General features: G+C 52.3%; 7 protein-coding genes across 7 annotated transcripts; 3 read left to right on the top strand and 4 right to left on the bottom strand.

Annotated features, from left to right (window-relative positions):
- Positions 1-317: 317 nt before the first annotated feature.
- On the bottom strand, positions 318-1,223 carry RHO25_011085 (uncharacterized protein; the record flags this gene model as incomplete). The annotated part of the gene is made up of 1 exon (XM_023602042.2): positions 318-1,223. The coding sequence occupies one exon, from the start codon at positions 1,221-1,223 to the stop codon at positions 318-320; it is 906 nt and encodes a 301-aa protein (XP_023450748.2).
- A 506-nt stretch (positions 1,224-1,729) lies between these two features.
- On the bottom strand, positions 1,730-2,890 carry RHO25_011084 (uncharacterized protein; the record flags this gene model as incomplete). Its single annotated transcript, XM_023602043.2, has 1 exon — positions 1,730-2,890. The coding sequence occupies one exon, from the start codon at positions 2,888-2,890 to the stop codon at positions 1,730-1,732; it is 1,161 nt and encodes a 386-aa protein (XP_023450749.1).
- Positions 2,891-3,187: 297 nt separating this feature from the next.
- On the top strand, positions 3,188-4,756 carry RHO25_011083 (uncharacterized protein; the record flags this gene model as incomplete). Its single annotated transcript, XM_023602044.2, has 1 exon — positions 3,188-4,756. The coding sequence occupies one exon, from the start codon at positions 3,188-3,190 to the stop codon at positions 4,754-4,756; it is 1,569 nt and encodes a 522-aa protein (XP_023450750.1).
- A 543-nt stretch (positions 4,757-5,299) lies between these two features.
- On the bottom strand, positions 5,300-6,424 carry RHO25_011082 (uncharacterized protein; the record flags this gene model as incomplete). Its single annotated transcript, XM_065603362.1, has 1 exon — positions 5,300-6,424. The coding sequence occupies one exon, from the start codon at positions 6,422-6,424 to the stop codon at positions 5,300-5,302; it is 1,125 nt and encodes a 374-aa protein (XP_065459434.1).
- Positions 6,425-8,987: 2,563 nt separating this feature from the next.
- RHO25_011081 (uncharacterized protein) lies at positions 8,988-10,355 on the top strand (the record flags this gene model as incomplete). Its single annotated transcript, XM_023602046.2, has 1 exon — positions 8,988-10,355. The coding sequence occupies one exon, from the start codon at positions 8,988-8,990 to the stop codon at positions 10,353-10,355; it is 1,368 nt and encodes a 455-aa protein (XP_023451631.1).
- Positions 10,356-10,735: 380 nt separating this feature from the next.
- Positions 10,736-12,583, bottom strand: RHO25_011080 (uncharacterized protein; the record flags this gene model as incomplete). The annotated part of the gene is made up of 1 exon (XM_023602047.2): positions 10,736-12,583. The coding sequence occupies one exon, from the start codon at positions 12,581-12,583 to the stop codon at positions 10,736-10,738; it is 1,848 nt and encodes a 615-aa protein (XP_023450610.2).
- A 1,050-nt stretch (positions 12,584-13,633) lies between these two features.
- Positions 13,634-13,870, top strand: RHO25_011079 (uncharacterized protein; the record flags this gene model as incomplete). Its single annotated transcript, XM_065603361.1, has 1 exon — positions 13,634-13,870. One exon carries the CDS (start codon positions 13,634-13,636, stop codon positions 13,868-13,870), a length of 237 nt encoding a protein of 78 aa, XP_065459433.1.
- Positions 13,871-13,995: the final 125 nt, after the last annotated feature.

The following is a 13,995-nucleotide window of genomic DNA, read 5'->3' as shown; positions in this document are numbered from 1 at the left end:
AGCACAGCTCATGTATCTAGGCGAAATGCGGCCGGAACACCCAATGACTCGTGGACAACGACACTTGCTCGAGCTATAGAGACAACGCCTGGGGAATACGCGACAATTTTCTCCACAAGTCCCGCATAGGAAGAGGTAGGAAATTCCGACGACATACAGTGATTTCGTCCACTTCACCCGCTCGTCAAATCCACGCAGCAACACCCAATCCTCGTCCTACTGCCGCCATGTACTCCCACTCCAACAACCACCACTCGTCCAATCTTCATCACCACCGATGATTATCCTTCCATCACCACAGCCTCCCACCGCACCCCTCAAACCTGCCCCAAAGCAACAGCCATCCCCGGATCATACATCTGCACCTCCAACTCATAACTCTCAAATTTAACCTCCTTCTTCCCATCCTCCAGATTCAAAAACATCTTCATAGGAAACACCCCAATAATCATACACTTAAACACACAATCCTGCATCGCACCTCTCACAGCCATCGCACAATACCGATCCCTCGCATACCGTTCAATAAAAGGCCTCACTAACATATCCCCATCCCTCAACTGCGGCCGAATATACTCCAAAAGCGCCTGATACTGTGTCGGCGGCGGACCTGAGAAATCCGCATAAACAAATCCCCTCGGGATCTGGAGTCGCATGCTGAGAGGATTGAGGTTATCGATTGTACCATAAACGTGCAAAAGCATAGGTTGTCCAGACGATTCCGGGAATTGAGGGTTTTCGGGGAAATTACTTTCGTGAGAAGGTTCGGTATCGCGGAGGACGACTTCGGAGAGGGTGGACATGCTGCTGCGGAGACGGGACATACGCGTGTTGTTGGCGAGGTAGGAGTCTTGGCTTGGGGTGCGTTCGAGGGGGTTGGGTTCTTGTTGGGGTGGGGTGATGGGTGGTGAACCGGCGAAGGTCCACCCTGGTATCCATGAGAGGCGTTTGGCCCATTGGTTTGAGGAGGAGCGGCGGTTGGTGTTGTCGGGACTGATGCTTTCTTGGAGGATGGGGGCGTCTTCGGGGACTGGAGGGAGGATGGCGGCTTCGCGGTTGGGGTGGTTTTCTAGGCGGCTGCTTGAAGGTGAAGAAGCCGATGAGGAAGATGATGAGCGGCCTTTGCCATTGAGTGGGAATGATCGATGTCCGCTTTTGGTAGGGTCAGAATGTCGTCTGCCACCTGTTCTTGAGTTTGGAGGTAGTTGAGTTAGGGTGGCCATGTCGCGTGAGGCTGTTTGGTCTTCAACGTGGTTACTGGTAGAGCAATGGAGGTACAGGAACGATAGTACCATGTGTATCTATGTGAACATAGCATGCTACTGGCTGCTGGATCGTGTGAGACATGGGGCTTTCAAACCGCTACGCTACAGGGCAACGTCTCAGCCAGGCGTTCATTATCATTGGTGACCGTTTGCAACGCTCCGGTACGCGCGAGGACCTGTCCATCTACACCAGTAGGAGCAGTCACCGAGAGGTGACTTCCATCGATAAGTATGCTGACGCTGCCCGAAGCATCATACCTTTGCGCTGTGACACGCCTCCCGCTGGCTCATGGGCAACATTGACCAGTGAGGACGCGCATCGTCGGCACGACAAGCCAGAGTGACTGTGATTCTGATGGCAGTCGTCACGCGCAGGTCCGGCTGTGATCTCCACGCCTCTGCACGCCGGGTCTTGCCGTGCTAGTGATCGATTGCATATTCCTTCCTTGGAGCAGGATTCTCCTTCATCCGCCCGCTTTGGGGCCACCTAAAGTTGGGCCAAAAAGATCATTCATGTCTTTCTCATTCTTTGCCCTCTCGGCCTTGATCTTTCGAGCTTTCTCCTCGTCCATGACACCCTCTTCCGCGCCGTTGCGTTTTACCGCAGCTGCCACTTTGACCAGATCTTTCGTGGTGGGATCACGACAACCCTCCAACTTCTTCTCTAGACCCGCACGCTGTTCTTTGCTGATGTTTGTGCTCGTGCTGAAAGAGGCAATCATCACCGCACAGCTTTCGATGGTAGCCAATATCTTCGATCGCGAGGGTAGCCCAAGTGGAATTTTTGTGTCCAGGAAGTAGGTGAGGAGCGGTGTGTCCGCGACATGCAAAGCCGCGAAGAGGATTTGTGAAGGCGTGTACAAGAAGTATGCATCGGATAGTGAAGCCTCTCTGTCGAGGAGATTCTTTGCTGCTGCATATGCCAATTGCACCCTCTCCACCAACTGCTTTTGTTCTATGCGGCCATTGCTCCCATTTGGCATGGAGAATTGTGTCTTGTTGGCGGAATCTGGTGCTCTCAGAGCGAGCATGCCCTGCTGTACCTCCTCGCCGCTTTGTTGTACTATTTCGTCCACCAACCCCTCTGTCATATTGAGTAGCTCGATCAACGCTCCCTTCAAGCCTCTGTATGGTTGCCGCACATCGAGCATGAAGCGTAGAGCTTGCATGACCTTGTACTCTGGCGCCAGTACGACTTCCGGATCGGCACTGATCGATTTCGAGAATTTGGACAGCGGCGTGTGGGTGGCTTCGGTCTTGCTGGCGAGGAACATGACGGTTTTGTAGATTTCCTTAGGCGGATATGTCATACAGCTGTTGGTCAAGTAGAAGCGCTTGAAGTACTGGATGGCTGTAGTGAAGACATGCGCAGGCCACCCGAGGAGCACGCCCGTCTTGTGCATCACCTCGCAGTATGCCTGCACGAGCTGCAATTCCTCCTCCGCCGTGAGGCATCCGGGTGGTGTCGCGTGGCCATTCTGCTGGCCGATGTACTTCTGAGCTCGGGCAAGGGCGAGCTCGTGGGTCTTGCGACGCTGGGCGACGAGCTGCTCAGGCGAGAAGGACCAGTGGCGATACTGCGTCGAGCGGCGGTATAACTCGTCCTCGTCGATTGTGGAGCTCATGGTGCAGGTGGAGCGGGCAGCGGCGGTGGTGGTGCACGCATGTCGGAGATGGCGGCGCTTGCGCTTGCTTTCTCTCCCACCAAAACTTCAGACCGGCGGGGAGACGGCGAGACGCGACAACGCACCGCCGTTGCCAGCGAAAATGGCCATCGCGCGACAGCAGCCTCACTTTCGACCGCAAGTGTCGCCGACATGTTTCCTCCATGAACTGTAATCGTCCCGCCACCGTCCCCTTCGTATTTTCCTTGTTCCTTTTCTTCTTTCCGAAAGCCGGAACGACTGGACATTTCCACCAACATGAGCCTACTGGTATTTCCTACCGAGCTGATCGCTCAGGTGTTCGCACACCTCGACGATGATGATGTCTTCAGAGCACGGCTGAGCAACAAGGCTTTGGAAGAGGCGTCTTTTGCCTCATTCGGCAAGCGATATTTCCGGAAGAAAGGCTTCATGATCACCTCCACGAGCTTGGACGTTTTAAATCACATAGCTCAACATGAAGGCCTGCGAAAGCATGTGCAACATTTGTGGTTCAATCCGGATCTATACACATTCGCTCGACCGGCATGTGCTCCGGATGATGAGGATTCAGATATGGACTCTGCTGACGACCTCATCACCCCGGCCGAGAGGAAGACTTCGGAGTCATTGAGAGTCTTCGATCGACTTTCTATTCAGTACGAAGCATATCAGCAAGTCATCAAAGATCATGCAGAGCTGTTATACACGCGAAAGCTTGAAGACGAGCTTGCGTCTGCCTTCCAGCTATTGCCAAACTTGAGAACTGTTGGAATGCGAAGGAGCGAAGATTATAGCCCATATGGTTGGACTATGCTCCGAGATGCCATTGGCGAGGACCCACGTATCTTAGGGCCCATTCCCTCGGGCCCAGTGTACGATCTATCTGACTCGACTTATCTCTTCGTTGCCATCATTTCAGCAGCAGCAACAACTGGCACACGCTTGCAGAGGCTCTACACGGATGCCATCGAAATCGACAACATCAAAGAAGAGTGGCTTCCTCAGGACACCTTGGACGCAGCATGCAGATCCATCCTGTATATCGAGCTCAATGCTGTCAAAGGCTGGCTAAACACTCGACCACATTTGAGATCTCAGCCATATAATACTCTTCGTCGCCCAGAAGATTTTGGTACTGGACTGGCTCGACTGCTCAAAGCAACAACGAATCTGAAAGAGATTGGTTTGCAGATATTTCCAGACAGGAAACAGTCGCACCTACTTGCTCCCACTGCTCGCAATCCTGATAGCTGGCGATTAAGCTATGCCTACGTCGCTCTGCAGAGAGTAGCAATGTCGTCCACTTTGCCACATCTTACGCGAATCAAGCTTGAAAAAGTGACAACAACATCTACGACTTTGATCAGTCTACTCCGACCGAGCTGCAGCAATCTCACAAGCGTCAAGATTCGTGACGTTCGCCTACTCTCATCAACGAAAACCTCACCCACCAACCCGTCTGTATTTGCTGGTGATACAGAAGATCTCGAGCCACGTCCCTGGTATACGATCTTCAAATTCCTGCTGGACTCCTGCCCAGAACTAGACTTCATTCTGCTAAATCATCTTATGCACGATCGAGGAACCGTCTCTTTCACTGAAGAAGCTCCTCCGCCTATGCCAGCGGAAGAGGCAGAATGGTTGATGAACCACATCCCACCGAGTCATGGCGGACAAGGGAGCTTCACGAGATATGAGCATGTCAATCTGCAAGCAGAGGGACGGGAAAAGGTAAAAGATGAATTGGAGAGAGTCGTGGATGCACATTGGTACCATCAACCACTGTTTAGTTATCTGATGGATGAGAATGTTTGGCATACCGACACGAGTGATGAGGAATGGTGAGGATTACAATTTGCACCGACGCAAACACACCGCAAAGCATGTTCTACCTGATCGAGGGGCTGCTCAATTCTACCACGATTCTCAAATACGATACGATGTCTTCGATCGAAATGATGGAATAGCGACCATCAGTCCGCCAGATCAAGACGCTTAACCGTGGCTACCTCTGAATGCAACTACCTCTGAGTGCAACCGCAGGTCGCTAAGCCAATCAGCAAAGCTTCCCATGGATCGAGAGCCATTCTAGTTAGGCGCTTGCACTCACAGGTAGTTGCATTCAGAGGTAGCCACGGTTAGCTCGTACTCACCCACACGAGCTGCTTTCGCAAATGAGAGAACGAAACTGTATCGCGCTCGGGAAAAGATGGGCATCTCCCGGGGACAATAACATGACGAGACGTCAATGTACTCCAGCAACATCTCGATAGTCGAGACTGTCAGATATTCATCCAGTCTAGCATAAAAGAAAATCGACCTGCACGAACGCTTGCAACATACAGTCTTGGACGAAAGTCTCCCTCACGACCTCTCCTTCATCCCTCATCAAATCACATTCTCCACCGCATAAGCCTCCAACTCCGCCGCAATCGCCGCTTTCACAAGCGGATCAGCCCATGAAATCTGAATCGCATTCCTCTGCAACTGCACCACTTCCTCCTTCGAAAAAGGCGTCTCATCCTGCGTCATTTGTAGCGCCTCCGAAACATAATAATTCCTCATATAAGTCGGATCATCACTATTCACCGTAATCGGAATCCCAGCATCGTATAAAGTCCTCACTCGAGGGAAGATAAAACTCGAATTCGCGATTAAACTGTAAGCCGCAGGACACAAAGCTAGTCCAATACCTTGCTGTTTGATAGCATTGATAAGTTCTGGTTTCTCAGCTGCGTTAAGACCATGGTCGATGCGATCGAGGCCTCCGCCTCCGACTTCGAGGGCGGCTTGGCGGATGTGTTCGTAGGTGTCTTCTTGATTGACATCGCAGTGGGCAGTGAGTTTGAGACCGTCTTTGCGTGCTTGGCGATATACGCTATCGAAGAGAATTGGCGGACGTTGTCTCTCATCGCTGTCGAGGCCAACGGCCGTGAAGAGGGTCCCTCGCCATGGCGCGGCAAGATCGTAGTGTTCTTGAGCAGATTCTACGGGAAGTTCGCGGAGGAAGGCGAGGATGAAAGTGCTGTCGTAGTTGTATTTAGCCTTGGCTTCTTTCTTTGCGCGTAGAAAGCCGTTCATGACGTTGGCAACAGAGACGTTTCGACGAGTATGGGCTTGGATGTCGAAATAGATTTCGGAATATCGGACGTTGAGTGAGACGGATTTGTTGTAGTAGTCGATGGCCAATTGGTAGAAATCATCTTCGTGGAGGAGTACATCCATGCCGCCGTAGTAGCCTTCTAAGAAAGCTGGGAGGTAATTCTCCTGTGGCAAATTTGCAAGTTCGTCATAGCTGGCCTGAAGTTCTTCGAAGGTCTTATATGGTAAAGTGACATTGTTCTTCTGAGCCAGATCCCATCGAAGCCGCGGTGTCAGCGTCCCTTCAATGTGGATGTGCAGCTCGACTTTGGGAATATCGCGGATGAAGGGCTCGACCTCAATAATCTGTGCCGCCACGTGTGAGCCATGTACCAGCAGGGGCATGAGCCACCTCGAGGCCTTGAACAGCATGATGGAAAAACTGGAATACTCGAGGCTGGACGCGAGTAACACTGCTGGGAGACACCGTCTGTATTATTATTGCTTGCGCGACTTACCAGGCCGTCAGCAGCATCGGGGCCACTCGTCGCGGTACTTCGTCTAGACTCCATCAACCCTAACGTGTTTGATAAGCAAGCCGGACAGATAGGCATTCCGGACAGGCCAAATCAGGCCAAAATCAGAGATTTTAGAAATACGAAAACGCGACAACGCAAAGAGATATAGCTCCGATTCTTAGTATATGTCTTCTAAGCTATAAGATCTAGATTTTGAAGATTATTTAGCAATTTGTTCCGAGTACTTTTTGTAATATTGTATTTCTATACGTACAAAAGTCGTAGGACAGCTATATAAGAGTATAATAGGCGAGGAGTACGCTAGATTCCCGTATATAGAGAAAAAGAGAGCAGAGCAGAACTCGATAGATAGTTTATAAGTCTCGAAGCAGTCTAATCGTTGTGCTTTCGCATTTCCAAAATCTCATATTTTGGCCTGATTTGGCCTGTCCGGAATGCCTATCTGTCCGACTTGCTTATCAAACACGTTAGTGGTGTCTTGCTCGGTCTGCTATCCGTCGCTTCGGTTTGCACAAAACGGGTTACGGCGTGGAGGTTTCGGAGTACGGACAGATGCAGTAGCTGCACCTTCGATGGACAGGGGCCAGAGGATGGGCAGAAAATCGGATTAGTATTCCAGTTCTTAGTCAGAGAGTGAAGCTGATGGCGGAGGGTGGAAGGAGCGCGTCGTCGCAGCTGAGCTTATAGGGCACAGTGCAATGCAGCTGCTCGAACGGGAGGTGATGTTCTGGCATCTGGAGCTTCAAACATTGATCGCAAATTCTCGACCTTCGTGAATCACTGTCAGCATCACCTGATTCGCCGCCAATTGGCGATTCTATCCAGCATCCGGTGATCTGCCAGCGTGTCGAAGGAGAGCAATAGGAACAGAACACGGCTCAACGGTCAACGCGACTGGCTCTCGCGCATGCAATGTCTCGACACGCCAACAAGACGATTCGATGATGCTCGTGCGAAAGGCTTTCACCTCCATAATACGCATGAGAACTTGCCTGAATATCTTCTGATGTCGAAGCGGCGCAAGGACGACGTTGTCCTCCAATGTACGCAACTTCCCGCATTGCTACATTTTACGCACGAGCGCACTGCCGCCTGACAAGAACGCAAGTGCATGAGTGCAGCGCTCTCACCAAGCCGCCGGCATAATCTCTTAACGAAGAGCGCATGAGGAACAGTATCACTCATTCGCGACATTCGACATTGCTGTCTGTTGTCTGCTTGTTGTCTCAAGGTGGTGCGCCCGACCCGAGCACGCCTTTCTTTCTTCGTTCCCAGTCATCGCCGCATGACCCTCAGTATACTGCCATCTCTGGACAAACAAATCTGGATATGTTCACCGCCTCATCAATCTGGCCGGCATGCTGCCATCTTTTGCTACGCGGTGCGGTCGTGAGGCGGGTGGCAGCTGGCGAGAATCGAGGGCCATCCTAGTCGTGATGGCGGGAGGGCGAATTTGGCTTCTGCAGACCGCGTTCTGGGTATTGACAGTACTGCTCGGGAGAATGAGTGAGGCTGTAACACTGCGCAAAGCCGAGATGGTCGTAGTGAGATCGGGCTGAGTTCGAAAGCTGAGCAAGTCGCAAGGCCAGATATCATCATGATGAACACATGGCAATCACAGGGCAACGGCGACAGCTTCCAAGAAGCAGGAAAGTTGGTACGCTGGGTGCGTGGAGAAGGCAAGGGAAGGCCAGGCACAAGCTGTCAGTTTGCGTCAAAAGCGTCCAGCCACCGCTCCAGCCTGCCAGCCTTGCGGCATCGAGGGTCCATTCCCAGCCGCTTCCGACCTTCTGACGGACATGAGACGGCGCTATCACGAATATTGCCAGCTGCGGCATTCCACCTTTCTTCCATTCTTCGACTCCTCGTTACACCGCCTTGCTGTGTAGCAAAACATCCCATCGCTTCGTGCAGACAGACAATCGTTCGCAACAACCAGTACCCACACTCGTTCAGGCACACCCACCCACACACACGCAAACTCTCCGACGGGCCGTCCCACTTCGACCTCGTGCCAAACCGCTGATAGGCGGGCCTCTGCTGGATCGACAGGCAAAGGAGAGAGCTTCTGGCGGTCGGGTCGCAAGCAACGACCAGCTTCGGTCCCATAAAACACTGCCTCCGCCTCACGGACACTGCGCGGTGTTGGATGCGACATCTTCTGAATCTCTCCAGCACGGCGTTGCAGATAAGAAGCTCTTGACGCAATCAGAGAAGCGAGTCAGGACCTGCCCCATCACCGATTCATCCTTGGCCGCAGCACAGCTTCGCCTACACAATTGCTTCAACTTCCCGACGGGAGTTTTGAAGAGAGAGTGGGCACGCTGTGGATCGGATTGCGCGACGACTGGATTCCGCCTTGTCCTTGTGAAACACCCTCGACACTTTCGCACGCGACAGCCCACTTGAGGAAACAATCCTTGCAAGCTCCAGGACCACCTGGTGTACACACCGCCATGGGTACGCCACGCTATCACCACCAGATCGACCCCTTTCACGAGAACACATCCGAATCCCCAACTGCGTACCAAGGCGCGGGAGCTATCGATTTGACCCCAACATTGCGCATAGAGAACAACCGCTTCGAAGAGGTGCATCTGCCCCAGGATCCCAGCAAACAACAGCAACCGGCACGGGAAGGCCTAAAATCGCGTCTGCTCTCGTCCCTGTCAAGCGCACAACCTGCAGCTGCCGTGTTGTCGCGATCGGGAAGCGTGCTACATTCCAGAGCAAAGTCCTGGGCCGCCGCATACAACCAAACCACGCCGGAACGATCGCCTTCGCCCAACAAGAACAAGTTCGTTGACAACCTCTTCTCTGGTGAGTCTGGTCGTGTACGATTGGGAGTGCCGACTTCGCCCATCAAGGAAAAAGAAGACACAGAGTTCGTCATGGAATACCAACCTGGGTTTACTGAGCGACCTGGTCGACCACGATTACGGCAGCAACCAACAAACGCGACAACATCCACGACGGCCACTGCAAATTCTGCGAACTCTGCATCGAACAGCTCACGGAAAGTGTCATGGTTCGGCCGCAAAGCGAGCACACCGGCGCCGCAGCCAGTAAAGGTGGAGGATGAGATGCTCAGCATCAACATCAACACGGCATTATTCCCCCATGGCCCTGCAGATCCACTGTCCCCTCAAGCATTCAACGATCTACTCCTCAACGCGACAAACTTGATCCAGCGAATGCAAATCGCATATAAAGAGAAGGTCGAATACTTGGCGAGCATACAACCAGAAATCGATGCGCAAAAAGAGGAGGTTGAAGAGGCACAAACACGCTCGGCGCATTTGAAAATGCAGCTTGAGGATACGGCGCGCATTGCGAAAGAGCAACGCGACGTCAACGAAGAACTTATCCTCAAGTTCTCCGAGGAGAAAATGAAGGTACAGCAATTGCAAGAAGAACGCGCAAAGTCGATTCGCATAGTACGACGCGAGACAGAAATTCCAGAGGAGGATGAAGACCCGAGTAGGACGATCAAGCGCAGCTCACGAGGAAGCGCTTCCGATTCAGGATTCGAGTCTGATGCAGACACAGCTTCGCTATTCAGCAGTGGCGTTGAGACGCCTGCATCGCAGTATGCATCAAGACCTCCGACACTGGACCATCGGATTGATCCGCGATATATACCCGCTCGAGGCAGCGTTCTATCACAACAATCTACGGCTTTCTCGAGAAATGAAGGCGTCGCATGGGCCACAGTCGAGAAACTCCGAAACGAGAACTCCGATCTCAAAGCGCAAGTCGTGAACTTGCAGCAAGGCTACGATGGAGTGCTCGAATTTGTCGAAACCCTCCGAGAAACAAAGTAAAGTCCTGTCAAGGAGCTGTCGTGGTTTATGCTTTGCGGAGAGCTGGGCTCTTCGTTGCAACGCCTGCCTACTGGACGACCAAAAATAAAGCCAACCGGAAGAAATTGAACCCAATCTCTTCCCTATATCTTGGAATCTGAAAAAACATTTGTGTTAACGCGGGTCTTGAAACCAATGTATAAATGCATCGCATTGCATCGCAGGAATCTAAAGCGCTGGCTTGTCATATGGGTTTGATCTACTTCGCGTTATGCGCGTTACTTATCTCGCACACGAAATAGAAATTCATTTCCCAATGAGCAGTATCATCCAGTCTCCTTTTTGACAGCACGCGCTTTCATTTCGCGTTGGTCAAGAAGCATAGACTTCCAAATCAGTCGTTACGAGTCTGACCTCGTACTCTTGTGCCAGGATACAGTCCGTGGCACGAGCTCCCATTCCGCGACTTCCGCCTCAGTTTCGAGCTTCTCGACTTCTAACCATTCGTCGTCCTCGTCCTCGTCGTCTCCATCGTCTGCTTCCGAGCCTTCATCGTCCCCGTCGTCTGTTTTCGCGCCCTGCACAGCAGCTGCTTGTGCTAGTCTAGCTTCCTCTTCGAGCTGCAACCTCCGCTCTTCTTCTTCTTTCTCTAGAGAGGCTCTTCGCAATCCATCAACCAATTCCTCTACGTGCTTCCTCCACACTTCACGTTGCTCCGCAGTCATTGATTTCTTACTATCATCCGAATCATCTGACGACTCATCCATTGGCGCATCGCCCTTTTCCTCTACGTACTTTTTCCACACTTGGCGTTGGTACGCGGTCATTGGCTTCTTACCTTCGTGCGGATGAGGGGCCGTCACATCCAATGGCTCGGCAATATCTCCGCAGAGGCAGAGTACTGTCCTGCCCATATCCAATACGAAATAGATACCGAGTGTCGTCGAGACAATTTCGAGAAGAAGTTGCCATGATTGCCACGATGAGAAAAAGTACGTGTAGAAAACTCCTAGGACTGTGCCGATGATTGGTAGGGTGTTCGCGAAGTAGGAGATTGTGAGGTCGAGGGCTAGGAGGCGCCAGGTGATGGAGAGGGTCCAGAGGGATGTGCTGATGAGTGGTTTGATTCGTCCTTGGACATCCTCTTTGGAGTCTCTGCTCAAGTTCACGGACCAGTTCCATAGGGGTTTCTCACAGAGTAGCATGGCTGGCCCTGCTAGCGTCAGAGCGAAAGTGGCACAGGCCATGATTATCAACTTGGAGTCTTGCTCTGCTTCTGGAAGGTTGGCTGGGTTCGGAGCTGGCGTGAAAGCCCGCGAGACGTTGATGAAGAGTGTCTGGAAGACGAGAACGTAGGCCGGGGTCTGAGTGAGGACGGATTGCAGTGAGAGGTCCTCTCCTGTGAAGGATTCCAGCTTGTTCGCCAGCCCAGGAAGCATTGCCTTGACTCGGTTTTGAAGTTCCGAGAATTTCGTCTGCAGTTCTTGCTTCGTTGCCGTGAAAGTGTCCTTGATCAAGAGAAAGAGAGGGAAATCCGCGTATGTGGTGGTGACTCTCCTCTCGGTCCGAGTGTCCTTGTAAACAGGATCATTCGTCTCTGCTTGATATCGAAACAACGAGACGACAGAAAGGAAGGACAAGGCGAGCACGGTTGGAAGCAAGTGCCAGGAGAGGATTCCTTGGTAAGCAGGATACACATTTGCATCCCTCGCAAGGAAGAATGAGCCCATCATGAGAGCGAAGCCAGCCAGAGTAAAAGAGACTGGAGCGGAGGTCGGTCTCTCATCTCCTTCCAGCTTGAGCTTCTGATCAAATTCCAATGCGGAATCTCGGTCCCCCAGTGCATCATGGCACTGTTGGAGATTCCAGGCCGTTGCTACACGTCGCCGGAAAGTAGTTTCAACCTCTTCTCGGCGACGAGACTCCTTCCGGTAGCCGCGAACGTAGCTCGAGACCATCGTGGCGACAATGAGCACCACCGCGAACAATACGGCGCCGAGACATGATACTGGAAGTTCCGACAGGCTTTGAATTGTGGCTGGGCTACCAGAGTGCTTTGCTCCCAGGGACACCGTGAGGGAACTTATCTTTAGCATCTCGTCGATTTCGTACTCATTGGCGTCCGCGAACATTTCGTACATGATCTTGTAGGCCATGTCATCGAGATTGCTTGCATAGGTCTCCGCGACGCTGGCTTCGAGATTCGGGGCGCCGAAGAATGGTCTGGCAAAAAGCATACAGACGCGCATCGTGAGCGTGGAAGTGGTTGTAGCAGCTGAGATAGATTCGAAGAGTTGCTTCTCGTCCGAGTACGAAAGAAAGGAAAGGAGATTCAACCTGCGCCGGCTGTGCGAGAAATACAAACTGAAGCAGCGTCCGGTAGGGACCGGCGATGTGAAAGTTTTCCTATTTCCACTGGGTCAGCGTGCGATTTCTGCCCTTCGAACCACTCCGTCAGCTCTTTGGCCCACAACCTTGTCCTGGGTCAAGCTGTTGGGCAGAGAAGCCTCTAGCTATCCGGAAGCAATCCATCCAAAATGCATTGACGGCACTCACCTGTACGCGGCTCAGAATAACTTTCTCACGCATTATTGCGCCCGTCGCCAGGCTGAGCAGCAGAGAACCAACTGCATTTCTGGGGAGAATGCTGATATACGCGATCACTTACGCTAAAGCAATTCGGATCTCAAACAGTCCCTTGCGACACAATTCTGTGCGTGGCCAACCTCGTGAGCTAGGAAGCCTCCGGCAGTCCCGAGAACAATATGCTCCGCCACACCAAGGAGATGGTGCTGTGTGCCGTCGTGCACATCGCAGAAGTGGCGAAGCACAGTCGGCAGCTGGCAGAAGGCATGGCCGGCTCTAGGAGGCCGAGCAAGTCCTAGCGAGACTCCATTTCATTATCATGGCCACAGATGCAGTTGATTTTCCTGGAAGTCAACGTACCACATATGGTTGCGAAGTATGTGCGTTCGAGCGAATTGGATTGCTGCGGCTGGGATTGATAATCAACTCCAGTGTACCAGAAATCCCATGGCCTTTCGGTCGAGCAGTCCCATATAGCCAAAGGGCGTTTCTATGTGCCTGCAAAAGTCAATACTCCTCATTCCGGACCCGAAAGTTCTTGCTTTGCCTTTGCCTGTGCCTGTGCCTGAGTTTTCGGAGGGGCAGCTGGTGGTTAGCTCTCTTTCGCCAAGTGAGCTTCGTACAGAAAGTTGAGTATGGTTGGCGTTGTTGCACCCTCCTGCTCTGCAACATCTTCACTTCATTGCCTTACCCCTCGCTGCTTTGCTGAAGCCATGCCAAACAGCGCCACTTCGCCAACCCTCCTCGACCTGCTCGAACAACGACTTCAGCTCCCAATTTTCACTGCGCGTCACGCTCCAGGTCTTCTGTGGTCGTCCACCAAAGAGATCGCATATATTGCTCTCGTCCACAGATCCTATGGCCTGCTCAGTCGTCTCATCCTTGCACCACGCAGCAAGCGCGAAGCAAATCGCGATGTAATTGCCGAGCGCTTCGAACAATACACATGAAGACTGCTGCAAAGCAGTGCGACCTTGGTGCATTTGTTCTTGAAATTCCACGTGCAATACGGCAGCTCAGGATGGCTGAGGCAACGCTCAGGAGGCTATACGATTCTCTCGACAGTCGGTTTATC

The sequence above is a fragment of the Cercospora beticola genome, chromosome 7, assembly GCF_033473495.1.
Source record: "Cercospora beticola chromosome 7, complete sequence".
Taxonomy (NCBI): domain Eukaryota; kingdom Fungi; phylum Ascomycota; class Dothideomycetes; order Mycosphaerellales; family Mycosphaerellaceae; genus Cercospora; species Cercospora beticola.
The sequence above is the reverse complement of the archived record's forward strand: the minus strand, read 5'-3'. Positions and strand labels throughout refer to the sequence as shown.